We start from the raw sequence: 27,531 nt of genomic DNA, 5'->3' as shown, positions 1-27,531 counted from the left end.
TATTGACAATAAGGTTCATTATACACAAATAATAATAATAAAGTTAAAATATTTAAGGCTTTTTTTTTAAACAAGTGCAAAAACAGTTTAATTAGTGAGCGGACTCAGTGGTGAAGTGTTTAAAATGTTATATAATGTTTGTGCTTTAGTTCCATTCGTCAGTTTTAGAGATTTTAAATATGTTTTAAATTCATTCAGGAAAAAATAAGCGGGAAAGATTTCAGAGTTAAATTTTTGTGGATGAAAAATTTTATCAAACATAAAATTACATTAAAACATTAAAACAAAGTTCATGGTTTTTGTTTTTGCAGAATCAAAACAAACGTGATATTATCTGAATATTTAACTATAATTATCTGGTTAATTTATTATTATCTGAATATTTAACTATAATTATCTGAATATTTAACTATAATTATCTGAATATTTAACTATAATTATCTGAATATTTAACTATAATTAACTGAATATTTAACTATAATTATCTGGTTAATTTAATATTATCTGAATATTTAACTATAATCATCTGAATATTTAACTATAATTATCTGGTTAATTTATTATTATCTGAATATTTAACTATAATCATCTGAATATTTAACTATAATTATCTGGTTAATTTATTATTATCTGAATATTTAACTATAATTATCTGGTTAATTTATTATTATCTGAATATTTAACTATAATTATCTGGTTAATTTATTATTATCTGAATATTTAACTATAATTATCTGGTTAATTTATTATTATCTGAATATTTAACTATAATTAACTGAATATTTAACTATAATCACCTGAATATTAAACTATAATTATCTGGTTAATTTATTATTATCTGAATATTTAACTATAATTATCTGGTTAATTTATTATTATCTGAATATTTAACTATAATTATCTGGTTAATTTATTATTATCTGAATATTTAACTATAATTATCTGGTTAATTTATTATTATCTGAATATTTAACTATAATTAACTGAATATTTAACTATAATCACCTGAATATTAAACTATAATTATCTGGTTAATTTATTATTATCTGAATATTTAACTATAATTATCTGGTTAATTTATTATTATCTGAATATTTAACTATAATTATCTGAATATTTAACTATAATTATCTGGTTAATTTATTATTATCTGAATATTTAACTTTAATTATCTGAATTATTCATTATTATTAGATCATTTTATTTTTCTCAAACCAGTCTTTATAAAATAATCAAGTGTTGAATTTGCTTTTAAAGGTTTGAAGTGTTTGGATTTTTGTTGTTGAGTCTGAACAGGTGACGTGTTCCCAGCAGCCAATAGGATCTCTCCATGTTCAACCTGCAGCAGAACCCGGAAGTGAGTGTGAGTGAGTGTTGAGATCGGAGAAGAAGAAGAAGAGATCTCACTCTGACCACAGACACGTTATTTCTATTATTACAAATGATTATTTTCTGTTTTATAAATTTCATTATTTTAGCTAAATTAAAAAATTTACAACTAAATAAATATAAATATCAAGTTAGGCAAAAACACTAATATGCTGAGAATTATATCACTTTATATTAGAATAATATTTACTGTTGTACTTTTCTTTTACAGGAATATATATATAAATATATATAAATATATATATATATATATTTGTTTTTTTACAACAAATAATTTTAAAATGACTTTTAAAATGTGGATAAACATTGTGGTATTATTATAACTATGACTCTTAATCTTGATTAAATAAACATTTAACTGACAAATTAACAATAATAATAATATAATTTATTAATTTGACTATTTTGAGGCGAAGTAAAATTAATTAGAAAACAGAAGCATATTTTTAAACCTTTTAATTATTTATTCTTAAAATAAAAATTCACTGTTATTATAAATTAAACTATTGAGGATTTTATTTGTTTACATATGACTTTATTTTACAAACAATACAAATATATTATTGATTATTAAAAAGATAAATTAATGTAGTGAAAGACAAATAAATATTCCATTGGTCCTTGTGAACTTCCGGTCAGGTGATGCCATTCACATACACTCAACAGGAAATGAACTAGGACCGTTTTGTGTTTATGTTTACATCATTAACGCCCTATATTGTTGCGCGGAAGCAGCGCTGCTTCCCCGTCACAGTGATCCGCCCGCTCGGTTTGTCCCGTCCCCGCTCCCGTAGCTCCTCACTGACACCTCAGGTTCGGCTTCTTCCGTAACTCGGCTCCGGTTCAAAACCAGCCCGCTTCACCCAGAACCACGACCCAAGGTTCGGTGCGCCGGTTCGAAACCAGCCCGCTTCACCCAGAACCACGACCCGGAGGTTCGGTGCTCCGGTTCGAAACCAGCCCGCTTCACCCAGAGCCACGACCCGGAGGTTCGGTGCTCCGGTTGGGTCTGAAGCCCGTCAGCTAGCTGGGAGCTGGAAGCTGGAAGGCTAGCGGAGCTTCAGCCGCAGCATGGCCGCAGAGAAGCACTGTCAGGCGGCCGAGGAGAAGACAGCGAGCCGCAGTCAGAGTGAAGGTGAGCGGAGCCTCCGGGGAGCGAGAACCCGGGGGAGGGTTCACCTCACACGGCTCTAAAACAGATGAGCCCGCGGTGTTTCGATATGAATAAATATTTAAATGTATTTTAATACATTTAAATTTATAAACAAAGTTACTGTTTGAACCTTAAAGGCTAGCAGTTAGCAGCTAACTAGCGGCTAACTAGCCAAACTTAGCTCACCTAATAAGGGTTATTATTAAAAAATATTAACTATTATGCGAGCTAGTTAATGTCAGTGTTATTATAAATCATCCCAGATGTTTGATAATAAAGATATTTTCATAATTTTAGTGTAATATAACTAAATTAGCTGTTAGCTTGTTAGCAGAACCGGAGGCTAACTTCAGTGTTTACTAGTTTGACAGTAGTTTCTGTGCAGCTAACCGAGGCTATGCTAACTTCAGTGTCAGTGGGTGTTAATGTTGTTATTGGGAGCTAACGGCTAATGCTAACACACCGATACACAACGTTATTAAAGGTGAATAAAGCAGCCAGGTGCGTTTGGGTTGGTGAGCCGTGGGCTGGTGACGTGGAGACTTTGGTGGAACACACACACACACACACACACACACACACACACACACACACACACACACACACACACAGGGTTGGGTTACACCTGTGTGCAGCTGGTAACACAATGGTCCTGTGTGTGTGTGTGTGTGTGTGTGTGTGTGTGTGTGTGTGTGTGTGTGTGTGTGTGTGTGTGTGTGTGTGTGTGTGTGTGTGTGTGTGTGTGTGTGTGTGTGTGTGTGTGTGTGTGTGTGCAGAGGGTGTGTGCCTTTATACACACACACACACACACACACACACACACACACACACACACACACACACCCTCTGCAGGTTTGTCCACATTCATCCTGTAGTTCAGGATCTTGTAAAGGAGGGAATTGAATTCATTAATCATAAACACACTCGTGCGTTCACGGTCTCATCAGTAACCGGAAATGGCTTCACCGCGGTTTAGGACACAACCAGATGGTCGACCATGAAAACTGGTTCCAGAGCGGCACCGACTCTTTGCTGGTCTCGGACCAGCACCACAAAGTCTTGCATGCTTCAAAATATATTGTGTTTTTTTAAGAATTTGTGTGTTTAATTGTTGTTTTTTTGTTGAAATTAACAACTTTTGTAAAGAGACGTGTTTTCTTTAGTTTGCTTAACTAACTGAGAAACACGGTGCATTCCTTTATAAATGTTTATTCACAGTTCTGAACAATAATTATACAGAGTTCCTCTCAGAAAATCAAAGGTGTATTAACAACTTGGCACTCAGTAACCTGGGGAGCATGCGCAGACGAGAAACCCGATAATAATCTGAGAACGCTGTTTACATTCATGAATGATCGGGGAACTGAAGGAGTTCCTCAGGGCTGTTAACCGGGTTATGAGAACTCAGATTATACCCGGGGTACAGTGTTAACATGGGTCTGACCTTAACCTGAATATAATCAGGTTTTTAAACTGCATGTAAACGCACTGACTGAGTTCATTTACTGCGACCACAGCCTTGATAGAGACGTCTCATGAGCTAGCTAAGCAGTGTTAGCTTAGCTGACATTACCTTTTCACTGTGTTAAGTTAGGCAGCCTCAAAAAGATGCAAAATGACTAAAAACAGATGCAAAACCACCACAGAAAGATGCAAAATGTCACTCTGGGGTCAGTCTTTTCCCAGTCCAACGCTGAACATAGTGTTTCCCATCAGACCCAGATAAACTGAACTTTAAAGTCGGAGTCTGGGTCTGGTCTGTTTTCTGCAGCAGGAGTTTGGTGAACGCACCTTCAAGACAAAACCTCCGTCACACGCATGCGTCACAGGAGACGCAGTTCCTTAAGATATTAAAACAATAAAAGTCCAGAGTCCAGAATATTCTGCTGCGTTATCAGGAAATCAACCGTGATAAAGTTCACACAGCTGAATCAATAACACCTGCCGCCTTCTTCTTCTTCTTCCTACTCTTCTTCTTCTTCTTCTCCTCCTTCTTCTTCTCCTTCTGCTTCTTCTTCTCCTTCTTCTTCTTCTTCTACTTCTCCTTCTTACTCTTCTTCTCCTTCCTCTCCTTCTTCTTCTTCTTCTCCTTCTTCTTCTTCTTCTTCTTCTTCCCCTCTTTCTACTTCTTCCTTTGTGATTTCAGAGCAGATTTTTAATAATAATCAGTGTTTTCTGTGTGAACGTGTCGGTGGACGCCTGGATGACTCTGATCTGTCGCCGTGTGTCTCTGCAGTCAACAGGAAGTTGAAGTACATCAGTCTGGCCGTGCTCGTGGTCCAGAATGCCTCGCTCATCCTCAGCATCCGCTACGTCCGCACGTTACCGGGCGACCGCTTCTTCACCACGTCGGCCGTCGTCATGGCGGAGATCCTGAAGGTCCTGACGTGTCTGCTCATCATCCTGCTGCAGAAGAGACGTGAGCGACACACACACACACACACACACACACACACACACACACACACACACACACACACACACACACACACACACACACACACACACACACACACACACACACACACACACACACTCACTCACTGATAAATATTTATTATTGTGTTTCTGTGTGTGTGTTTCTCTGTGTGTGTGTGTGTGTGTGTGTTTCTGCGTGTGTATGTGTGTCTCTGTGTGTGTTTGTTTCTGCGTGTGTGTTTCTGCATGTGTGTGTGTGTGTTTCTGCGTGCAGTCAGCGTGAAGGAGACGGCGCTCTTCCTCCTCGACGCCGTCGTGTTTCAGTACAAAGACACTCTGAAACTGGCCGTCCCTTCGCTCATCTACACTCTGCAGAACAACCTGCAGTACGTCGCCATCTCCAACCTGCCGGCCGCCACCTTCCAGGTCAGACTTCACGCACACACACACGCACACACACACGCACACACACACGCACACACACACACATGCATGCATGCACGCACACGCACACACACACACACACACACACACACGCTCTTCTTCTTCTTCTTCTTCTTCTTCTTCTTCTGCACATTGGAGGCAGCGGACGCGCATATCGATTGATTTTTGCGTCTATCGTCGTCGAGGGCAACACGAGTAAAGCGCCGCCCATCTTGAAATGGCATCTGTAGATTGTACGGTTTGAACGCGGCATTAGTCAGTAATAAGAGGTGTGTGTGTATATGTGTGTGTGTGTGTTCAGGTGACGTACCAGCTGAAGATCCTCACCACGGCTCTGTTCAGTGTGATGATGCTGAGGAAGTCTCTGTCCAGAGTTCAGTGGGTTTCTCTGCTTCTGCTGTTCGCTGGAGTCGCCGTCGTCCAGGTGAGTCTCTGCACCTGCAGCCAAGCCCCGCCCACAGAGAGAGACTTCCTGGTTGGTCCAATCAGGAAGCTCCGTCAGCGTCAGTTCTGTGAGTGTCCACTAGGGGCAGGTTTCATAACAGAGCAGTTTCTCATTGAGCCCCATGTTAAACAGGCCGTTTACACAGCATCGTTAAACCTGTTTAAGGACAAAAGAACATTCTAGTCTGTGTGTTTAGATCAGATCTCCATGACAACACTGAGGGGGAGGGGCTAGTTTTTATTTTATTGGAGGTTAAAGTTTATGAATAATTAGGGGCGTGGCCTCTTGAGTGACAGCTAGCCTCTGGCCCTCACTTCTCCTCGGAGGTAAACGTCAGCCAGATGGACGTACGCCCCTCCCCCCAACGTCACATACATGCCCTTTTTTGGTCACAGGAAATGAGGCGCAACCAGCAACGCTCAGCGCTATTGGCTGCTACCATGGAAACAGAGTTTATTATTTTAATAAAGATTCTACATATTCCGCCTTTAACTGATCACGTGACTGACGTCGTTGTTGTTGTTGACGGCGTCCTCTCAGGTGCAGCAGGAGGGGAAGAAGGAGGCGTCGCTGTCGGACAGCTCCACCCAGAACTACACGGTGGGGTTGGTCGCCGTGGTGATCAGCTGCCTCTCGTCGGGCTTCGCCGGCGTTTACTTTGAGAAGATCCTGAAGGGGAGCTCGGCGTCCGTCTGGGTGAGGAACGTGCAGCTGGGGATCTTCGGCATGGCGCTCGGCATGCTGGGTCTGTGGTGGAACGACGGCCCCGCCATCGCCGAGTGCGGCTTCCTGTTCGGCTACACCGGCATGGTGTGGTGCGTCATCTTCAACCAGGCGTTCGGCGGGCTGCTGGTGGCCGTCGTGGTCAAGTACGCCGACAACATCCTGAAGGGCTTCGCCACCTCCTTCTCCATCATCGTCTCCACGGTGATGTCCATCTACCTGTTCGGCTTCCACGTGGACCTGCTCTTCACGGCGGGGGCCGGGCTCGTCATCGGCGCCGTCTACATGTACAGCCTCCCCAAAGCGGCGGGCGGCTCTTCCTCCCCGGACTCCTCCTCGTCTTCCTCTGCATCTTCGGCGTCGCCGAGGACAAACGGTGGCTCCGCGTTGGAGGCGTTTCTGCCAAAGTCAGTGCTGGTGAAGTGACTCTCTCTCTCTCTCTCTCTCTCTCTCTGTGGTGTCTCACTTCCTGTCGGCTCTCAGCGAGGTCAGAGGTCATCGCTTTCTCGCCATCTGATGGTCAACCTCCTGTCCGTCTTTCTCTCAGGGCGTTTTCACACCTGCAGAATCACTCGATGAGTTCCTAAACAAATCCGACCACAGGATGGCGTTCTCTCCTCTTATTGGTCAGATGCGTCGGGAGCCGCCTCTCGATACGTCACCACGTCTGCTCCTCGCCGTGACCTCGCTCTGCTCTGGGTCAGCCGTGACCACGGAGATGTGAGTGATGGCGATCTGAAACCCTTTATTCTTGTCGCTCGCGTTCAAACCGCCGCGACAGACGAAGAACAGCTGGTTCAGAACCGACGAGTGGCGAAGATTAATTATCACGTGGCGTTGGGCGAACGTGTGTGAAGTGACGCCGCCGGCCGATTATTTATTTATAACACTGCGTTTTTACGGCTTCTTCCACACATTCAGTAACAAATCTTAGTCACAAAGTTAAGTAATCGATCACTCACGCCCATCCCTAAAGCGAAGCGTACCAGAGTTTGTGTTTGTGCTGCTCGAACCGCTCCCATGGAAACGAACCCGGGACACTGATGAGAGCGACGCAGGGAAAAGCAAAACAGAACAGCCGACATGGTTTCCACCAGCAAAAGCCTTCAGAGCCGTTCTCTGTGTTCTTTTAAAGATTAAGATTCTCTGGATTGGACGACACGGATGAAACAGCAGCCGCCGTCCTGATTGGCCCGACCATTCTTTTGCAAACCCCGAAATCACTCAGCTCTATTCACAGCGGCGCCGTGGTGTGGTGGGTAGCACTGTCGCCTCACAGCTACACAGAGGGTTCCAGGTTCAAACTTTAAAGGAATGACACAGTAGTTTCACTTTTTGTCAGTGCACAAATATCACGTGATTCTGTATCACAGCGAGAGGGTTCCTGGTTTGAATCCCGGCTGGGGCCCTTCTGTGTGGAGTTTGCATGTTGTCCCCGTGTCTGCGTGGGTTTTCTCCGGGTTCTCCGGTTTCCTCCCACAGTCCAAAGACGTGCAGGTGTTGGGTTCATTGATGACTCTAAATCACCCGTAGGTGTGAATGGTTGTCTGTCTCTGTTCGTCTCTATGTGTCCTGTGATAGACTGGCGTCCTGTCCAGGGTGGACCCCGCCTCACGCCCCATGTCAGCTGGGATCGGCCCCCGCGACCCCGATAGGGACAAGCGTTTGAAGATAGATGGAGTGATCCTAGATAGTCATCTGGCGAGAGTCCGGTTAGGGGGTGGAGCGTCCCCGCTGACAGAGTTCGGGCTGATTTGATTCATGACTTGAAAAAGAAGTCGATTCTTCTTTCTCGTCTCTTCTCACTGTTGTTCCCGTTCAGTCAGCGGTGAGTGACAGAAGCTCTGACTGGCGCGTGACCAAAGTCCGTCTCTGTAACTTCAAATGTCCCAAATTGCACGCGACCGGACAGCACAACGACCAAGCAGAGCAAAGGACGAGGTGACGTGTCTGGGTTTAGCGAGCAGCGAGCTAACGGCTAAAACCGTACACAGCAAATGCATCGTTCTGCAAACCAAAGATTTGAGTTTCTGTAAAGAAGTGTTTTAGAGTTGCCATGGGTTACGCCCGCCCAGAGTACCGCGGAGGTTCAACTGACCTGAACAAGACAGGTGTGAAAACGCTCCTCTTCCTCTTCCTCTTCCTCTTCCTCCTCTTCCTCCTCCTCCAGCTGAAGACTCTGACTCTGTGGAGAAATGGAGACGACTCTTTCTTCTTTATACACTTTTCTCTCTGAACTCACCTCCGTCTTCCTCCTCCCTCCTCCTGATGTGTGCGATGGAGACAAATGTAACTCTGGAGGAGGGTGAGGAAGAGGAGGAGGAGGAGGAGGAGGTGAGGAAGGTACTAACTCTGCTCTTTCCCTCCCTGAACACTAACCCTCTCCTCTCTCCTCCTCCCCTCCTCCCCCTCAGAGCTCAGGGAGGCGTGGCGTCTCCTCCCCCCGCCGTCCACGTCACTGACTAACTGCTCAAAGCACAAGAGGAGGAGGAGGAGGAGGAGGAGGAGGAGGAAGATCTGCCCTCTCTGCCTTAAAACTCTCGACTTCACTAACTTTCACTGAACGAACCGAGGAAAAGCCTTACGCTGGTTATTGATCCGAGATTATTGTTTCTGCTGGAGGAAGTTTTCACTGTGCAGCCGGCAACGCCACCGCCATTATTATTATTATGATTATTATTATTATTATATGGACTGATGGATCTTATTTAAATAGTCCAACACCATTTTTATTATTTTTTTTATATATTATTATTTTTGTTATTTTTAAACATTTTTTATTTGCATTATTTTTTATTTTTATGTTATTTTTAAATATGTTTTATTATTAATAATATAATTTTATTGTATGGACTGATCTCATTTCTATTATTAATTTAAATAGAGCCCGACTTGACACCATTATTATTATTATTATTATTATTATTATATGGACTCATGGATAGATCTCATTTAAATTGTCCATCATCATTATTATTATTATTATTATTTTTTATATATATATATGTTATTTTTGTTGTTTTTTAAAATACTTTTTTATTATTTTTGTTACTTTTTTAAATATTATGTTTTATTATTAATATAATTTTTATTATATGGACTGATCTCTCAGTTACACAATTTGTCCAATGTGGCACCATTATTATTATTATTATTATTATATTATCAATTATTTTTAGTTTTTTAAAGATATTATTTTAATAGTCAAACGTGGCATTATTATTATTATTTATATAATTTTTTGTTATTTTTTAAAATATTATTATTTTGTAGTATTTTATTATTATTATAATTTTTTTTAATATGGGCTGCTCTCTCATTATTATATATATTTATATTATAAAGTAATATTACTAATTTAAAGTCCATCATGAATTAAATCATCATGTTTCTGATTTAGCGTCAAATATTTTGGACTTTTCTCCTTAAAGTGTTCGAGTTCTTCTAGATTCGCAGCTGAAGATTATTTAAATATTAAAAACGTCTCTGAATGAAAAACGTTACGGATCAGTAAGGGAATCGAACCTTGGCCGCGCTCTCTGCCGCGCTGCTCAGTGAAAACGCGCCGCAGGTCTCCCGTCCTGTCGGCGTCCGTGCTGAGACGTTTGTGTGCGGTGCCTTTGTTTTCCCCTCACATGTACAGAAGCCATAAGATTTCGTGGGATTAACGGACGACGGCGTGGAGTCCTGCTGCTGCCGGGGCGGCGGCGGCGGTGCTGACCCCGGGGTCAGTCGGGAGGACCTCGGGTCAGAGGAGCGGCGGGCGCCATTTTTAAAAACAATGAATGAACCATAACTGTTGTTGTGATGTTTGAGCTGCTGCTGCGTCGTCGTGGTGAAGACGGCGTCCTGAATGTTTCCTGTCGGAGGCGACGTCGTGCGTCCTCCTTTTTGTTTACGCCGCTGTTCCACTGCGAGGAACGGTGTTGTTGTTGTTGTTGTTGTCGTCTCCAGGCGGCTGCAGGACGCCACAGATTAATCCGACTCATCGCACATTTTTTAAGGGAAACGACTCCGAACTTAAACTAAAATGTCCGCCATTTAGTTGCTAACAAAGCTAACGTTAGCTGCTAACGCCCGGAGCTGCTCGCTCACCCCCTCAGCGTTAAGATGGTTTAAACCACAGCCCCTTAGCTCCGCCCCCTCCTCCATATATGGTCACTTCTTCTGGCTCCAAAAAAACAAGATGGCGACGGCCAAAATGACAAACAAGAGGCTTCAAAACAGACGACAAATGAGTGACGAACGTGTTTATTACACCGTCACTGAATATGGAAAATATGGAATATGGAAATATATATATTTATATACATGTGTATCTATATATAGATGTATACAGATATAGATGTATACAGTATTTACCGTATTTTCCGCATTATAAGGCGCATAGAACAGACGCTACAGTGGAGGCTGGGGTTACGTTCTGCATCCATTAGATGGAGCTGCGCTAAAGGGAACGTCAACAAAACAGTCAGGGGAGGTCGTCTTGTTGCTTCCTCCACTTCGGCACCATTGATTGGTTCATGTTAAACTCTCTGGCTGCTGCTCTATTCCCGTGTTCTACTGCGTGACTAATGGCCTTGAGTGTAAACTCTGCGTCGTAAGCGTGTCTCTTAACAGGAGCCATTTTGGGCTCTTTACACAAACACACACATGGAAATGAAACGACACGCTTCACACATTCGTATATCTCAACATGCACCGCGCGTTACTTCTTCTACGGGGGAAAATAGAGTCGGCGGCTGCTCACCGTAGTTGGCGGCCTGTTGTGGCTCAATATTGGTCCATATATAAGGAGCACCGGATTATAAGGAGCACTGTCGGCTTTAGAGACATTTGAAGGTTTTTAGGTTCAACTTATAGTGCGGAAAATACGGTAGTTCATTTTATTTATGGGCGCCTTTCTGAACACTCAAGGTCACCTTACACTTTATTATATACGGTATGTGTGTGTGTGTACACATACATATATGTATATATATATATATATATAGTACTGAAATCATGAGTTATGACTAATTAACTTTCATAACTTCAAATATTTCCTCATGATTGTGACACAAAAACAAAATCTGTCTTACTTATAATCTCATCTCATCTTCAGCCTCTGATCCTGGATCAGGTCGTGGGGGCAGCAGCTCCAGCAGGGGACCCCAAACTTCCCTTTCCCGGGCCACATTAACCAGCTCTAACTGGGGGATCCTGAGGCGTTCCCAGGCCAGTGTGGAGATCTAATCTCTCCACCTGGTCCTGGGTCTTCCCCGAGGCCTCCTCCCAGCTGGACGTGCCTGGAACACCTCCCTAGGTCTATATAGTACTTAAATCATGAGTTATGACTTATTAACTTTCATAACTTCCAAATATTTCCTCATGATTGTGACACAAAAACAAAATCTGTCTTGCTTTCGGTCATCAGGAGATTATTCCGTTTCTTCTCAAACATTTAATTTAAATTATTTCAACTTTACTGAGAAACAACAAACAAACATTTCCCCCATGAAAACGTTGAAAAAGACTCTTAAATGCTCCTGCAGGCCGTGAAAACGTTGAAAAAGACTCTTAAATGCTACTGCAGACCGTGAAAACGTTGAAAAGGACTCTTAAATGCTCCTGCAGACCGTGAAAACGTTGAAAAAGACTCTTAAATGCTCCTGCAGACGGTGAAAACGTTGAAAAAGACTCTTAAATGCTCCTGCAGACGGTAAAAACGTTGAAAAAGACTCTTAAATGCTCCTGCAGACCGTGAAAACGTTGAAAAAGACTCTTAAATGCTCCTGCAGGCCGTGAAAACGTTGAAAAAGACTCTTAAATGCTCCTGCAGGCCGTGAAAACGTTGACAAAAGACTCTTAAATGCTCCTGCAGACCGTGAAAACGTTGACAAAAGGCTCTTAAATACTCCTGCAGGCCGTGAAAACGTTGAAAAGGACTCTTAAATGCTCCTGCAGGCCGTGAAAACGTTGAAAAGGACTCTTAAACCCTCCTGCAGACCGTGAAAACGCTGAAAAAGACTCTTAAATGCTCCTGCAGACCGTGAAAACGTTGAAAAAGACCGACGCGGAGACGAAACACAACCAACCTTTAATTTTTTTCTATTTTCAGAATCAAAGAGGTTTTGTTATTTTTTCTGTTTTTGTAAAAAGGAAAAATCAGTTTTTTGAACCAAAAGCTAAATATTAATATATGATTTGTGTTTATTTAATGTGGGGATAGAAGGTTTGTTTTATTTTGGAGGGGTGGTGAAGGAAGAGGAAGCTCGGCCGGTCGCTCCAGTTCAACTAAATCTGGATTTTTTTAATTTAATCCAAACGTTTTGTACGGAAGCTTCGAGCCGACGCGACGCAAATGATTTATTTAATCCTGTTAAATTAGTCGTTAAGTAAATGATCAGCTGATTACAAAATAAAAGCATCTTAAGTGTCTTGTTACCGGGTTATTGGTTAATTAATAATCTCGTAAACCCAAAAAAAGGAAGTTTTCATTTCATCATAATTTGTTTTTATACGGAAGCTGAAACGTTCCAGTGAAATTATCATTTTTTATTCTGTTTTTTTCATTAAGTTAATTTTACAGCAGATAATAATAAAATAAATAGAGTTTAAGGTTCTGGGTTTATTGATAAATTGTAAATAATCTTGTTGTTTTTTTATAAATAAAGAATTTTTATTGAATTTAATCATAAACAAGGTGTTTTTCGTGTTATTATGGTCAGAAAAGCAAGCTTTTATTTTGTTAAAATTAAGCATTTATGTCATGATGAGAAAACAGGCTTTTATTTTGTTAAAATGACACATTTATGTCATTATGATGAGAAAACAAGCTTTTATTTTGTTAAAATGACACATTTATGTCATTATGGTGAGAGAAAAAGCTTTTATTTTGTTAAAATTAAGCATTTATCTCATTATGGTGGGAAAACAAGCTTTTATTTTGTTAAAATTTGCTTTTATTTTGTTAAAATTAGCTTTTATTTTGTTAAAATTACACATTTATCTCATTATGGTGAGAAAACAAGCTTTTATTTTGTTAAGAAAGCGAGATCATTAACTCTGTCTCGAGATAAATTTGATGTAAATTAATAATTAAGATCAAACGGACACTTAAAGAATCCTTTCAGAATAAAAGCACAACAAAAATATTAGTTTTTCCTCAAAAAACGCAGAACTTTAATTTGAAATAATGTAATTTTCTTCTTCTCTGTCGTTGACACAAACTCTGGAGCGCCGCCTGCTGCCGTTTAAGAGAAATCCTGTGAATTCCACCTACTGTCGGGATTTTAAAGGGTTCCTATTGGACGCTGCGGGTCCAGGAGCGTCCAATAGGAACCCAGGATCTTTCAAACTTCCTCTTCCTGTTCGTGTTTGTGTGAAATCTGTTGGTTTGCAGCTGATTGTTGACGTTGTTGTAAATACGAAAGCAAAGAAGTAAAGTTTTCTATAAACGACCACATGGACTCAAACTCTCTGCACTTTGTCTTAATTTGAAGGTGCATTATCCACTTCCTGTGCGGCAGCGAACATCTGAACGAGGAGCGACGTCTTTTAGCGTTAATAATAAAAAACGTGACGACTTAAAAGATCTTTTCACGAGTTAAAGTCGACGTTTGTCGCAGTAAAGTCACTAAAATCATAAAATTGAAACAAAAACGTAAAATAATATAAATTTAAAAATACGATGAAACACTTAAACTTAATTTTTTTCACTTTTGAATCAATTTTTTTTTTATTTAAACGCAGAAAAATAGTTTTACGTCTTAAAGTTTGAACGTTTAAAATGTCAGTGTGGAACCGGAGAGACGACGAGGTTCAGGAGCTTCTGTCGGTGAAGCCGACAACGGGTTCAAGAAACACCACGAGCCTCTGCTGTTTATGACCACGGTGGAGTCCACGCCACGTCCTCATGCACGCTCTTCCAGGCGCCGCCCCTCGCCTGTGAACAGCAGAACGAGTCTTACGGAGGATCTGCTGCCGCTGTAACTCTCTGCACCTGAGTCTCCGTTGTTGCTGGGGACCTCCGTGAACTCCCCCCAAGAACCCCAGGGGGTCCCCGGACCTCAGGTTGGGAACCCCGGAACGATACCGACCAATCACAGCAGATTTACCTCAGGAACATCTGGAGGATTTTCTTCAAACGTGGCGCAAACGTCCTTTTGACCCAACAGGAAAAAAAGAAAGAAGTGACGACGTTTTCTGTCCCAAAGGTCAAAGGTCGACGTCGCTGTGACATCATCGCGTTTAAACCGTGACTCTGCATCTTTGAAGCTGCAGTGCGTCACTTCCTCGTGTCCGTAAACATCCGCTTCACCTCTCGTCGTGGAAATGGATTTCTTCACTAAAAACCGACACAAAACGACCGTTAAGTGACCAGAACGAAGCGCAAACGACAACAAAAGCGTGGAACCGGAGAGACTACGAGGTTCAGGAGCTTCTGTCGGTGACGCCGGAACCATCAGACGGGTTCATGAACGCCACGAGACTCTGCTGTTTATGACCACGGGGGAGTTCACGCCACATCCCCATGCACGCTCTACCACGCGCCACTCTCTGTTGTTGCTGGGGACCTCCGGGAACTCCCCCCCCCCCCCCAAGAACCCCAGGGGGGTCCCCGGACCTCAGGTTGAGAACCCCTGAACGATACCGACCAATCACAGCAGATTTACTTCAGGAACATCCGGAGGATTTTCTTCAAACGTGGCGCAAACGTCCTTTTTAGCGTTTACTTATTTTTACTGTTGAATTCTTTAACGAGTTCAAATCCGAGGCAAAACGTTCAGATTCATAATTTTGCTGCATAAATATTTTATAATATAAAATTTAAAGAGTTAGAAATTCAAAACTTTTAATTTGAAAAGCCAGCGGCAGATTTACGACTTCCACCTTAATTATTCATATCAATATTTTCATGTTATCGTCTGAATTTCACGTTTTTATGATAAAAAAACAAACATTAACGTTTTTATCTGAATTTGAACTGAATCATAATTTCTGTTTGTTTTTTATTCTGAAATAAAAATTAAATCAGTAAAGAAGAAAACATGTATTTTATAGGCTAATTTCTTCTTCTTCCTCCTCTTCTTCTGTTTTTTCTCCTTCTTCTTCTTCTTCCTCTTCTTCTTCTTCTCTTGTGTTTTTCCTGCAGGTGTGAAGAGAAACAAAAAGGATCCTGAGTGACGACGGCTGATTCACCCTCCACGCCGACGATACCGTAGTATTTATACATGAGTCTTCTTCTTCTTCTTCTCCTCCTCCTCTTCTTCTTCTTCTTCTTCTTCTTCTTCTTCTTCCTCTTCTTCTTCTTCTTCTTCTTCTTCTTCCTCTTCTTCTTCCTCCTCTTCTTCTTCTTCTTCTCCTCCTCCTCTCCTTCTCCTTCTCCTTCCTCTTCTTCTTCCTCTTCTTCTCCTTCTCCTTCTCCTTCTCCTTCCTCTTCTTCTTCTTCTCCTTCTCCCTCTTCTTCTTCCTCTTCTTCTTCTTCTCCTTCTCCTTCTTCTTCTTCTTCTTCTCCTTCTCCCTCTTCTTCTTCCTCTTCTTCTTCTTCCTCCTCTTCTTCTTCTTCTCCTTCTTCTTCTTCCTCTTCCTCTTCCTCCTCTTCTTCTTCTCCTTCTTCCTCTTCCTCTTCCTCTTCTTCTTCTTCTTCTTCTTCCTCTTCTTCTTCTTCTCCTTCTTCCTCTTCCTCTTCCTCTTCTTCTTCTTCTCCTGCTTCTTCCTCTTCCTCTTCCTCGTCTTCTTCTTCCTCTTCCTCTTCTTCCTCTTCTTCTTCTCCTTCTCCTTCCTCTTCCTCTTCCTCTTCCTCTTCCTCTTCCTCTTCCTCTTCTTCTCCTCCTTCTTTCTTCTACTGTTCATGAATTAAACACATGAACATCGACACATTAGTGTTAAATCCACATATTTGATGTTTTCTTAACGTAATTGTTAAAATATCTGAATCATAAACTCATTATAATTTTCTCAACTTCAGATTTTCATTGTAAAACACATGAAAATATGAATTAACTGTATTATTTTATTATTTCTTCTGCTGGTTATCGTTGTGTAATGTGTTTATAGCTGATAATAAACACCTTAGCTGCCGTTATCCAACATTATCCCACCATTAAATACAATTAAATACCATTATCTCAGTAAAATATCACTATAATATAAATATATATTCATATTTCTCTCTGTTATAACTGCAAAAGTGTCTTAAAGTAATTTATTAAAATATCTAAATCATTAACTCAATATAATTATCTCAACTTTTTTATTGTAAAACACATGAAAATATGAATTAACTGTATTATTTTATTATTTCTTCTGCTGGTTATCGTTGTGTAATGTTTTTATAGCTGATAATAAACACCTTAGCAGCCGTTATCCCACCATTAAATACAATTAAATACCATTATCTCATTAAAACATCACTATAATATAAATATATATTCATATTTCTCTCTGTTATAACTGGAAAAGTGTCTTAAATTAATTAAAGTGACATTATTTTACTGAGAAAATGATATAATTGTATATAATCATTGGGTTAATGGCTACAACACACACACACTTAATATGTATCTCCTCATAAAATAACAATTTTAATCTATGGAAAAATAATTTAAAATATAATTATATGATAATGTTTTTATTATTTGGAGGAAACCAAAGTTTTCTCAGTTTTCAGTCCGTGGAAACTTCTTTAAACGTTTATTTTCTTTATTTGTTTCAATGTTTTTAATCATTCAAACTGTTTTAACATTTCATATTAAATCAAAATTTACTTTGAGATTTAATAAAAATAATTCAAAGTGAAACAGATTAAGTCAAAATAACGTTTGAATATTTGAACTTTAAGAAATAAAACAATTTTTTTTACGTATTAAATAAAAAAATATGAGATTTCTGAATGAAAATGTCAGAAATTAAGTTTCAGTGTTTCTTATTTTTTTTATCTTTATTTATTTTATTTCTACAGTTTTTACATCTTGTGCATTTCAAAACAAAAGCCCGTTTGTCTTAATATAAAAGGGATGTGAAACCATATTTATCTGAGCTTTTATTTTGAAGGTTTACAGTTTTCAAAATGTATTTTTCTTTTAAAACGTGTGTTTTTATTTCCTCTTCCCCGCGGTGCCTTAAAGTTAAAGTTTAATGTTTTAATGTTTAATTTAAACTTTTTATTTGTTCTCATCAGAAACATGAAAGTATTTCAGTTATTTTTGTCTTTTATTTTGAAAATCTTCAAAAAACTGATGATTGAATGTTTTTAAAAAAGCCTCAAAGCAAAAAGTAAAAACCTGTTTGTGAATATTTTTATTTTTATTCTGTAACTTTATTAAAATATTAAATCTGTCAAATCTGCGTCTTTGTCGTGATTTATTATTATTATTATTATTTAATATTATTTATTTTATTATTCACATTATTTATGTTTTAATATTATTTATTATATTATTCACATTATTTATGTTTTTAAATATTATTTATTATATTATTCACATTATTTATGTTTTTAATATTATTTATTATATTATTCACATTATTTATGTTTTTAATATTATTTATTTTATTATTCACATTATTTATGTTTTTAATATTATTTATTATATTATTCACATTATTTATGTTTTTAATATTATTTATTTTATTATTCACATTATTTATGTTTTTAATATTATTTATTATATTATTCACATTATTTATGTTTTTAATATTATTTATTATATTATTCACATTATTTATGTTTTTAATATTATTTATTATATTATTCACATTATTTATGTTTTTAATATTATTTATTATATTATTCACATTATTTATGTTTTTAATATTATTTATTATATTATTCACATTATTTATGTTTTTAATATTATTTATTTTATTATTCACATTATTTATGTTTTTAAATATTATTTATTATATTATTCACATTATTTATGTTTTTAATATTATTTATTTTATTATTCACATTATTTATGTTTTTAAATATTATTTATTATATTATTCACATTATTTATGTTTTTAATATTATTTATTATATTATTCACATTATTTATGTTTTTAATATTATTTATTATATTATTCACATTATTTATGTTTTTAATATTATTTATTTTATTATTCACATTATTTATGTTTTTAAATATTATTTATTATATTATTCACATTATTTATGTTTTTAATATTATTTATTTTATTATTCACATTATTTATGTTTTTAAATATTATTTATTATATTATTCACATTATTTATGTTTTAATATTATTTATTTTATTATTCACATTATTTATGTTTTTAAATATTATTTATTATATTATTCACATTATTTATGTTTTAATATTATGTATTATATATTTATTTTAAAAGGGAAAAATTAATGTTTTTTTCACACTTTTTAATAAACTTTTTAATTTTTAAACTCATAAAACTCTGAAATCATCTCCACCTGTGTGCTTTAATATTTAATATTTAATATTTTTGACCTCAGTGTTTTTTATTTATTTTCCCAGTGCGACGCTTCTGAAATTAAATGATTTTAAATTGTTTTTTTGTTTTTTTTAATGTAAATTTCAAACCTTTAATTTCCTCTGGATCAATAAAAGCTTAAGTTTATACTTTTTAATCTATTTTCATATAATGAATAAATAAATAATAATAATAATAATAATAATGTTGATAACTTGTTGTTGGTTTCAGTGAAAAACAGATGAACGTTGTAGTTTGGTGTTTGGAGCAGCAGGTGGAGACAGTGACTGTGTTTCTGTCCTGAGCTGCAGGAGGAGGAGAGAAGCAGTCTGCAGGTGAACGACAACAACAACAACAACAACAACATCAACAACACAAACAACAGCAGCAACACAAACAACAACAACACAAACAACAACAACACAAACAACAACAACAACAGCAACAACAACACAAACAACAACAGCAACAACACAAACAACAACAACACAAACAACATCAACAACACAAACAACAGCAACAACAACAACACAAACAACAACAACACAAACAACAGCAGCAACAACAACACAAACAACAGCAACAACAACACAAACAACAGCAGCAACAACAACAACACAAACAACAATAACACAAACAACAGCAACAACACAAACAACACTAGCAACAACACCAACAACACAAACAACAACAACACAAACAACAACAACAACAGCAGAAATCTCGTCCTGGAAATGTTGAGGCACCAGATATTAACCTGGTCCCCACCTGTCCATGAGTACCTCCAGATATTAGTCGGTTCTCCAGGTATTAGCCACAACCATCCAATCACTGACAAGTGTTTGCTCCATGTTCAGGTTTTAGCCAGGGCCCTCCTCACAATGTGTGACCTGTATGAAGGTGTCCTTTCCAGGTGTTAGTCAGGTCCCTACATCAGTTATCAGGTATGGAGCAGGACCCCCCAGGTGTTAGTCATGACCCTACATCCTCTGTCAGGTATGGAGCAGGACACTCCAGGTGTTAGTCAGGTCCCTACATCCTCTGTCAGGTATGGAGCAGGACACTCCAGGTGTTAGTCTGGTCCCTGTTTCTCAGAGTGTTAATTAACCTTAATTAAATAAATGTAAAGTTGCTTGAATTTATTATTATTTGTTTTAGTTAGTTAGTCAGTGAGTGAGTTAGTCGACTGGGTATTTGAAGCCAATGTGACATAGTGTCCAAACGCTGGAGTTACATCTTCCTGTCAGTCACATGATGTCGTAGCGCCCTAAAAAGCCTGTTGTAGTCTGTTATAGTCAGTCTGTTACCTCTCACCTCCACACACAGTCTGGATCTGGACCCGTGCTCCTGGATAGGGGTTGGACCCTGTTCTTCTCTGGAGTTGCCCAGGGTGTGAGGGGCCGGGCGGGTGTGGGGATACTCACAAACCCCCGGCTGAGCACCGCTGTGATGGAGTTCACCCGGTGGATGAGAGGGTCGCCTCCTTACGCCCGCGGGTGGTGGGGGGGGGACTCTGACTGTTGTTGGTGCAGATGCACCAAACAGCAGTTCAGAGTGTTCGGACTTCTTGGAGACCCTGAATGGAGTCCTGCATGGGGCTCCAGTAGGAGACTCCATAGTTTTGCTGGGAGACTTCAACGCCCACGTGGGCAATGATGGAGACACCTGGAGAGGAGTGATTGGGAGGAACGGGAGAGGGGCAGAGGTGTCAGCTGATCACCATCTGGGGATGAGTGGGTCAGAGGACGGGGAAGGTTCTGGACAGACCGGGTAAACCCAAACGAGTAGTGCGGGTGAACTGGGAACATCTGGAGGAGGCCCCTGTCCCAGAGATCTTCAACTCACACCTCCGGCGGAGCTTTTCTGGCGTCCCTGTGGAGGTTGGGGGCATTGAACCGGAGTGGGCAATGTTCAAAGCTTCCATTGCTGAATCTGCAGCGGTGAGCTGTGGCCTCAAGGTCTCAGGTGCCTCAAGGTGCGGTAACCTCGAACACCGCGGTGGACACCGGTGGTCCGGGAAGCAGTCCGACTGAAGAAGGAGGCCTTCAGGGATCTGTTATCCCAGAAGACTCCGGAGGCAGTTGCAAGGTACTGACAGGCCAAAAGGGCTGCAGCCTCTGCTGTGTCAGAGGCAAAGCAGCGAGTGTGGGAGGAGTTCTGAGAAGTCACCTCAGGAGGGGGAAACGGGGAACCGTCCAAGCTGTTTACAGTAAGGACGGGACGCTGGTGACCTCAGCTGATGAGGTCATGGGGCGGTGGAAGGACTTTGAGGAACTCCGACTCACGCCCTCTTTTGTAGAGGCAGAGCTGGAGGCTGATGGGGAATCATGTTCAATATCTCTGGTGGAAGTCACTGGATGAACCCTGGGCGCCTCCCTAGGGAGGTGTTCCAGGCACGTCCAGCTGGGAGGAGGCCTCGGGGAAGACCCAGGACCAGGTGGAGAGATTAGATCTCCACACTGGCCTGGGAACGCCTCAGGATCCCCCAGTTAGAGCTGGTTAATGTGGCCCAGGAAAGGGAAGTTTGGGGTCTCCTGCTGGAGCTGCTGCCCCTGAGACCCGACCCCGGATAAGAGGCTGAAGATGAGATGAGATGAGTGAATCAGTCTGTTTTATTCACGTTGACGCGTATCTTCCCACGGTGGCTGTGTCTCATCCAGTGGCGTATTAAGGTGCTGAGGGGCCCTCGGCTTCTGTTTGTTTGGCCCCCCCCCCCCCCCCCCCCCCCACACACATTATTTATCACGCTTTATCAGAACAAAAACCACAAGTGCAGAAGAAGAGTCCTGTGAATTTGGGAATTTTCTTCAGTGCATCTTGGTCCCATTGTTCTCTCAGTCGTGCAGTAACCATAGTAACAGTGAGTGACGTAGCATTTAACACCTCATGAACCCGGCACCATGACGGCAGCTGATTGGGTAAAAGTGTCACATACTTGTCCAATCAGAGACTTCCTTTTGTTGAATGTTGCTGCTAAGATTTTACGTAACACCCTTTTAAAATATGATTTCCGGGTCCAAGCCGGGTATTTCTTTGTTTTGAACAGATCTGAGTTTTTTTTTAAAACAGCGAAATTATCATTTAACGTTTTTCTTACGGATGAAAAAGACGTGTAAAGGCTCCGGCACGCGATCCGCGGGAAAAACGCTTTGTGCCGGCCGTTCCATTTATTTCCTTTGGAGGCTGCAGCAGCTGCACTTTGACCTTTAACGACGGCATTTACGTTTCCTAGGCAACCAGAGAGCGACATCAAGCCGGCTAGAAAGATGGAGGATAAAAACGTATCGTTTGTGTGTCGGAGTTTCCCGAACTATTTAACGTTTCATTAAAGTCGAATCACATCAGAATAAAGCGTAAAGATGGAGGTTTATCAGCATCACAGCAGGTTTGTGAAGACGCAGTTTACGAGCTAACGGTTGTTTTTATGCTAATGTTGATTTAGCCGTTTGCTGGGTCTCTGCGCCCGACTTCACGGTCCTTTAGTGCCGAAAGCGGGGATCATAATCGTTCACACGTTGTTGTCTGTTTAGACCCGGGAATCTTATTTTGAAAGGGTGTTTCGTCTGACTGAACAGCCGGATGGGAGGCAAGTTTGTCCCCCCCAGTTCTGTAAATTGGAAAATTGGGGCAGCTGTGAAAGAGTGGGTCGTCCTCCATTCGTAAGATCGGTTGTTCGATCCCCTGCTCCCCCGGTCCACATGTGGAAGTGTCCTCTGGCAAGATACTGAACCCCGGATTGCTATTGCGAAGACTAGAAAGGCGCTTTTATAAGTTCATTTAACATTTAAATAAAAAAACAAAATTAAAATAGTCTGGCCAATCGGGGGGCCCCTGCACACCGGGGGGCCCCTGCACACCGGGGGGCCTCTGCACACCGGGGGGCCTCTGCACACCGGGGGGCCCCTGCACACCGGGGGGCCCCTCGGCTGCAGCCTGCGCATTAATCCGCCTCTGGTCTGTTCACACGCTTTCATTGACACTTATTCTCCAACTGTGTGTGTGTGTGTGTGTGTGTGTGTGTGTGTGTGTGGAGGGGGAGGGTTTATGGTGATGACGTAGGCCTACAGATAGAGTAGAGAGATGCAGGGGGGCGTGGCCGCGTGCGTGACGTCACCCTGAGCAGCCTCTTCTCCTTTTAAAGCCTCCTGCAGACAGACGGACGGACGCACGGACGCACGCACGGACAGCTGCTCCTTAAATACCTCGCAGCGCCTCTAACGGGACATTTGACAGCTGAGACGCGTTCAGGCTCCTTCGGTCGTTTGTTATCTCTCCTCTCCGTGATGGACCCGCATCAGACCCCGCACAGACCGCACCACCCCCGGGACTGAAGCTGCGCGCCGCTCCGTGTCTCCCGGTGCCCGCGTCTCCGGCGTCTCCGGCGTCTCCGTCCCCGTCCTCCGTGTCTGTCAGCGGGCCGCCGTCTCCTCCGTGACCCCGCTGTTCCCATGCGATTCTTCAGACTCACATTCAAGTGTTTCGTGGATTGTTTTTGAAGGTCGCCGTCCTCCCGTTGGTTTATCTCTCCTTATATTTTTGATTTTTGCAATTTTTGATTCTTTCAAATTAAAAAAGAAGAAGAAGAAGAAGAAGAAGAAGAAAGCATCCCTCTCTCATTCCGGGTCGGAGGACAGAAATGTCTCCAGATTATTACTAGACATTCTGAATTTGTGCGCATTTGAATACAATTGGGTTAAAAACAAAGTCAAACCAAGAGGCAGAGAGAATCATCTCCAGCAGAATAATAATCATATTTATTATTATTATTATTATTATTATTATTGTTGCTGAGGAGGAGAGAGAGAGGTCCTGAACGGGACGGAGCTGACTCATCTGTTCCTGACGGGGCACTGAGGGGACCGGGACCGGGACTGGTGTGTATACTGGTGTTACTGGTGTTACTGGTGTGTTTACACAGAGAGGGAAGAACTGATTTTAGGACTGAAAGGAAAGAAAGAAATCAGCTGTTTAAGGTGAAAGGAAAGAGACAGAAGCAGAGAGAAGAGACGCACCTGCAGCTGCAGCTTTATAACTGGTTACTGTGGAAGAGACAGACACAGGAGAAGAAGAGTTCAAGGGACGGGACAGACTGAAGTTTTTGGACCCATTACTGACTCAGGTCCTGACTGGTTCCTGACTGGTTTGTGCGTGGTTCCTGACTGATCCTTGACTGGTCCCTGACTGGTTCCTGACTGGTCCCTGACTGGTCCCTGACTGGTCCCTGACTGGTCCCTGACTGGTCCCTGACTGGTTCCTGACTGGTCCCTGACTGGTTCCTGGTTCCTGACTGGTTCCTGACTGGTCCCTGACTGGTTCCTGACTGATCCCTGACTGGTTCCTGACTGGTTCCTGGTCCCTGACTGGTCCCTGACTGGTCCCTGACTGGTCCCTGACTGGTCCCTGACTGGTCCCTGACTGGTTCCTGACTGGTTTCTGACTGGTTCCTGACTGATCCCTGACTGGTTCCTGACTGGTCCCTGACTGATCCTTGACTGGTTCCTGACTGGTTCCTGGTCCCTGACTGATCCTTGACTGGTTCCTGACTGGTTCCTGGTCCCTGACTGGTCCCTGACCCGTCCCTGACTGGTTCCTGGTTCCTGACTGGTTCCTGACCGGTTCCTGACTGGTCCCTGACTGGTCCCTGACTGGTTCCTGACTGGTTCCTGGTCCCTGACTGGTTCCTGACTGGTGTCTAACTGGGAAAAGACTTTTTGGGACAGAAACAAGAGACAAGACAAGAACTAAAGGGGGCCCAAAGTGACACAGACCGGTCTGACTGTGATGGAGAAGCAGACGCTGCCGGCGTCGTCCTGCTCTCTGGTTCTCCTTGAGGAGACCAAAAAGAACCCCCTCCTCCATTCTAATGGCAGCACCGGCGGCGGCGGTGGCGGTGGCGGTGGTGCTGGTGGTTACCCCTCTGCGGCCACTAACGGCGGTTACCCTCTCTCGGCCTCTAATGGCAGCCTCGTCCCGCTGGCGGGGTCTGGGGGCAACGGTGCTTGCGCCGGCCCGGACAAGAAGGCGGTGGTGGGCGTGGTGACGGGGGCGGGGCCAGGATACGTGGAGCGGGAGACGTGGACGCGCCAGATGGACTTCATGATGTCCTGCGTGGGCTTCGCCGTCGGACTGGGAAACGTGTGGAGGTTCCCGTACCTGTGCTACAAGAACGGAGGAGGTGAGTGTTGTGGGCGGGGCTTTAAATGAGAGGGGGCGGGGTCTGACTTTCATCACGTGTGATGTCACGTATGTGTGTGTGTGTGTGTGTGTGTGTGTGTGTGTGTGTGTGTGTGTGTGTGTGTGTGTGTGTGTGTGTGTGTGTGTGTGTGTGTGTGTGTGTGTGTGTGTGTGTGTGTGTGTGTGTGTGTGTGTGTGTGTGTGTGTGTGTGTGTGTGTGTGTGTGTGTGTGTGTGTGTTGACTCTTTATATGGACGAACTTCCTTTCTGAACGTGTTCCCGTCTTTAGTTTCAGCGTACATGGCGCTCTCTAAAGGCTAATTTATGCTGCACGAATTAGCCGCCATCTTGCACTTGAGAGTTTTTGGTGTGTGTTTGTTTCAAACAGGTCCGCATGTCACAGGACTCTGTTCCCGATTGGCTGCAGGTTATTATCTCGCCGCACTATGCCGCAGGTTATAGTTGACTTTGCGTGGCAGCTCGCGGATGCTGCTCTCTGTGTTTTGGGCGCGAAGTTACAGCTGCAGAATTAGCAGCGACGATTATTTGCAGTTTATTTGTCAGTAAATAAATTCTACAGCTCCACGCCAAGTCCCCGTGTCCTGCCGATGTCACTGACCTCAGGTGGACCAGCTGTTATCACTGAGTGAACAGAGTAAACAGGATCTCTCCCTCGCTGCAACCGACGATATATATGACGATAACTGCACGATGACGTCACCAATATGCAAATGAGCGTATGATGTCACAAAACCCAGATAAAACCAATCGACTGTATAAGCGTCGTAGCGTCTCCGTTGAGGTCTGTTTTCTAACTTGATCCAGTCGTCCTCGCCTACGGGAGTCGCCATCTTGTCAGACTTTGACTCCGCCTCATTTCCTCTTACCAAAAAAGGGCATGTATGTGACGTTCGGGGGAGGGGCGTACGTCCATCTGGCTGACGTTTACCTCCGAGGAGAAGTGAGGGCCAGAGGCTAGCTGTAAATCAAGAGGCCACGCCCCTAATTATTCATCAACTTTAACCTCCAATAAAATAAAAACTAGCCTGGTACAAAAAAAAAATGGTGGTATTTTTGGAAACGGAGATGGCGAAATGTTCGTTTGTAAAGTTAGCCGGCCACGTGTGATCGTAGTTTAAAGCAGAAGAAGCATTGTTGACGATTTTGACCTCCGGACGGACGCCAGTATCTGGTATCAGGCGGTGTCCGTCCATCTGACAGGGAAGTAAAGTCCCCGTAGGATGGACGGACACTGCACATCGTGTCCCGTGTGAAACCATAAGTCAACATTGTGCATTCGTTACATAGCTAACGTATTTGAGCCCATACCTCAAAAGTCTTTTCCGACATGAATATTTAACAGCTGACGGTGAACAACATGAGGAGAGTTTTAACATTTAACTTCAGTTTTGTCATTAAACCTGTTTCCTGTGAGTGGATCATTGACTCTCAGTCACGTGTTCAGATGCTTCACTTCAATACAAACACTTCTCTGCAGCTTCAGGTGGTTTGGATTCGTTGTTCAGGAGCCTCACGCGCTCTTTTCCTGTTTTTTCACAGTAAGATTCAAACCATGTTGTGAAGACTTCCATTACCTGTGTTAATTTAAGAGCAGCTTCCTCACAGGGATTATATATATATATGTATGTATGTGTATATCATCTGTCAGCACCAGTAAATGCAGAAACAGATCATTGGTATCTAAACTAAAGGGGACCTAAAGTTGAGCCCTGGGGAACTCCAACATCACAGAAATAGAAATAAACGCGGCTCCGCCTCTCGTTACACATGAGACTTGTTTTTTTAATACTGAAGACTTGACCTAGACTCGAATCAGACGACTTGACTTTTAAATAATTAAATATTTGCAACTTATTTGAAAGTTATAATCCGTAGGAATTGAGATACATTGTTTCTAGCGGCCTCTTTGGAGGTAAGATGTAACTGCAGGCGAACCTCTGGGACTTCATCTCCCTGAACCACCACAAAAAAAAGCAAAATGATAGAAAATAGATTAAAAAACACCACAAAAAGATGCAAAATGATAGAAAATAGATGCAAAATGACTAAAAATAGATGCAAAACCACCACAAAAAGATGCAAAATGACTAAAAATAGATGCAAAACCTCCACAAAAAGATGCAAAATGACTAAAAATAGATGCAAATTACCACAAAAAGATGCAAAATGACTAAAAATAGATGCAAAATTACCACAAAAAGATGCAAAATGACTAAAATAGATGCAAAACCACCCCAAAAAGATACAAAATGACTAAAAATAGATGCAAAACCAGCACAAAAAGATGTAAAATGACTAAAAATAGATGCAAAACCAGCACAAAAAGAT

The 27,531-nt window shown here is 41.6% G+C and overlaps 3 protein-coding genes across 5 annotated transcripts in view; 2 read left to right on the top strand and 1 right to left on the bottom strand.

Moving 5' to 3' along the window:
- The first annotated feature begins 2,214 nt into the window (after positions 1 to 2,214).
- Positions 2,215 to 13,167, top strand: slc35a2 (solute carrier family 35 member 2). 2 transcript variants are annotated; one of them, XM_083920296.1, is made up of 6 exons: positions 2,215 to 2,524; positions 4,779 to 4,961; positions 5,235 to 5,386; positions 5,706 to 5,828; positions 6,390 to 6,979; positions 10,216 to 13,167. In XM_083920296.1, the coding sequence occupies exons 1-6, from the start codon at positions 2,461 to 2,463 to the stop codon at positions 10,238 to 10,240; spliced, it is 1,137 nt and encodes a 378-aa protein (XP_083776422.1). In that variant the 5' UTR covers positions 2,215 to 2,460; the 3' UTR covers positions 10,241 to 13,167. The 2 variants fall into 2 exon arrangements, with proteins under 2 accessions (XP_083776422.1, XP_083776421.1); XM_083920295.1 differs by lacking the exon at positions 10,216 to 13,167 and adding an exon at positions 8,987 to 9,343.
- A 1,208-nt stretch (positions 13,168 to 14,375) lies between these two features.
- On the bottom strand, positions 14,376 to 22,949 carry LOC310951960 (uncharacterized protein; the record flags this gene model as incomplete). Its single annotated transcript, XM_083920447.1, has 3 exons — positions 14,376 to 14,499; positions 15,707 to 16,398; positions 22,848 to 22,949. 3 exons carry the CDS (start codon positions 22,947 to 22,949, stop codon positions 14,376 to 14,378), a joined length of 918 nt encoding a protein of 305 aa, XP_083776573.1.
- Positions 22,950 to 23,246: 297 nt separating this feature from the next.
- The window catches only part of slc6a8 (solute carrier family 6 member 8), a 111,453-nt gene continuing 107,168 nt past the window's right edge, over positions 23,247 to 27,531 (top strand). For both annotated transcript variants that reach the window (XR_014593355.1, XM_083920290.1), the window contains exon 1: positions 23,247 to 25,183. Coding sequence is in view for 1 of the 2 variants with exons in the window: in XM_083920290.1 (XP_083776416.1) it covers positions 24,790 to 25,183 (394 nt within the window). In the remaining variant the exon portion in view is untranslated. The remainder of the gene's footprint in view (positions 25,184 to 27,531) is intronic.

This window comes from Echiichthys vipera, assembly GCF_963691815.1.
Source record: "Echiichthys vipera genome assembly, chromosome: 9".
Taxonomy (NCBI): Eukaryota; Metazoa; Chordata; class Actinopteri; order Perciformes; family Trachinidae; genus Echiichthys; species Echiichthys vipera.
Note: the sequence above shows the minus strand (reverse complement) of the source record. Positions and strands in the feature narration are given on the sequence as shown.

Coding starts and splice junctions, on each gene's coding strand:
- slc35a2 (XM_083920295.1), top strand. CDS start 2,461: ATGGCCGCAGAGAAGCACTGTCAGGCGGCCGAGGAGAAGACAGCGAGC. Junction 2,525..4,778: donor GAGCCGCAGTCAGAGTGAAG/GTGAGCGGAGCC, acceptor GTGTCTCTGCAG/TCAACAGGAAGTTGAAGTAC. Junction 5,829..6,389: donor CTGGAGTCGCCGTCGTCCAG/GTGAGTCTCTGC, acceptor GCGTCCTCTCAG/GTGCAGCAGGAGGGGAAGAA.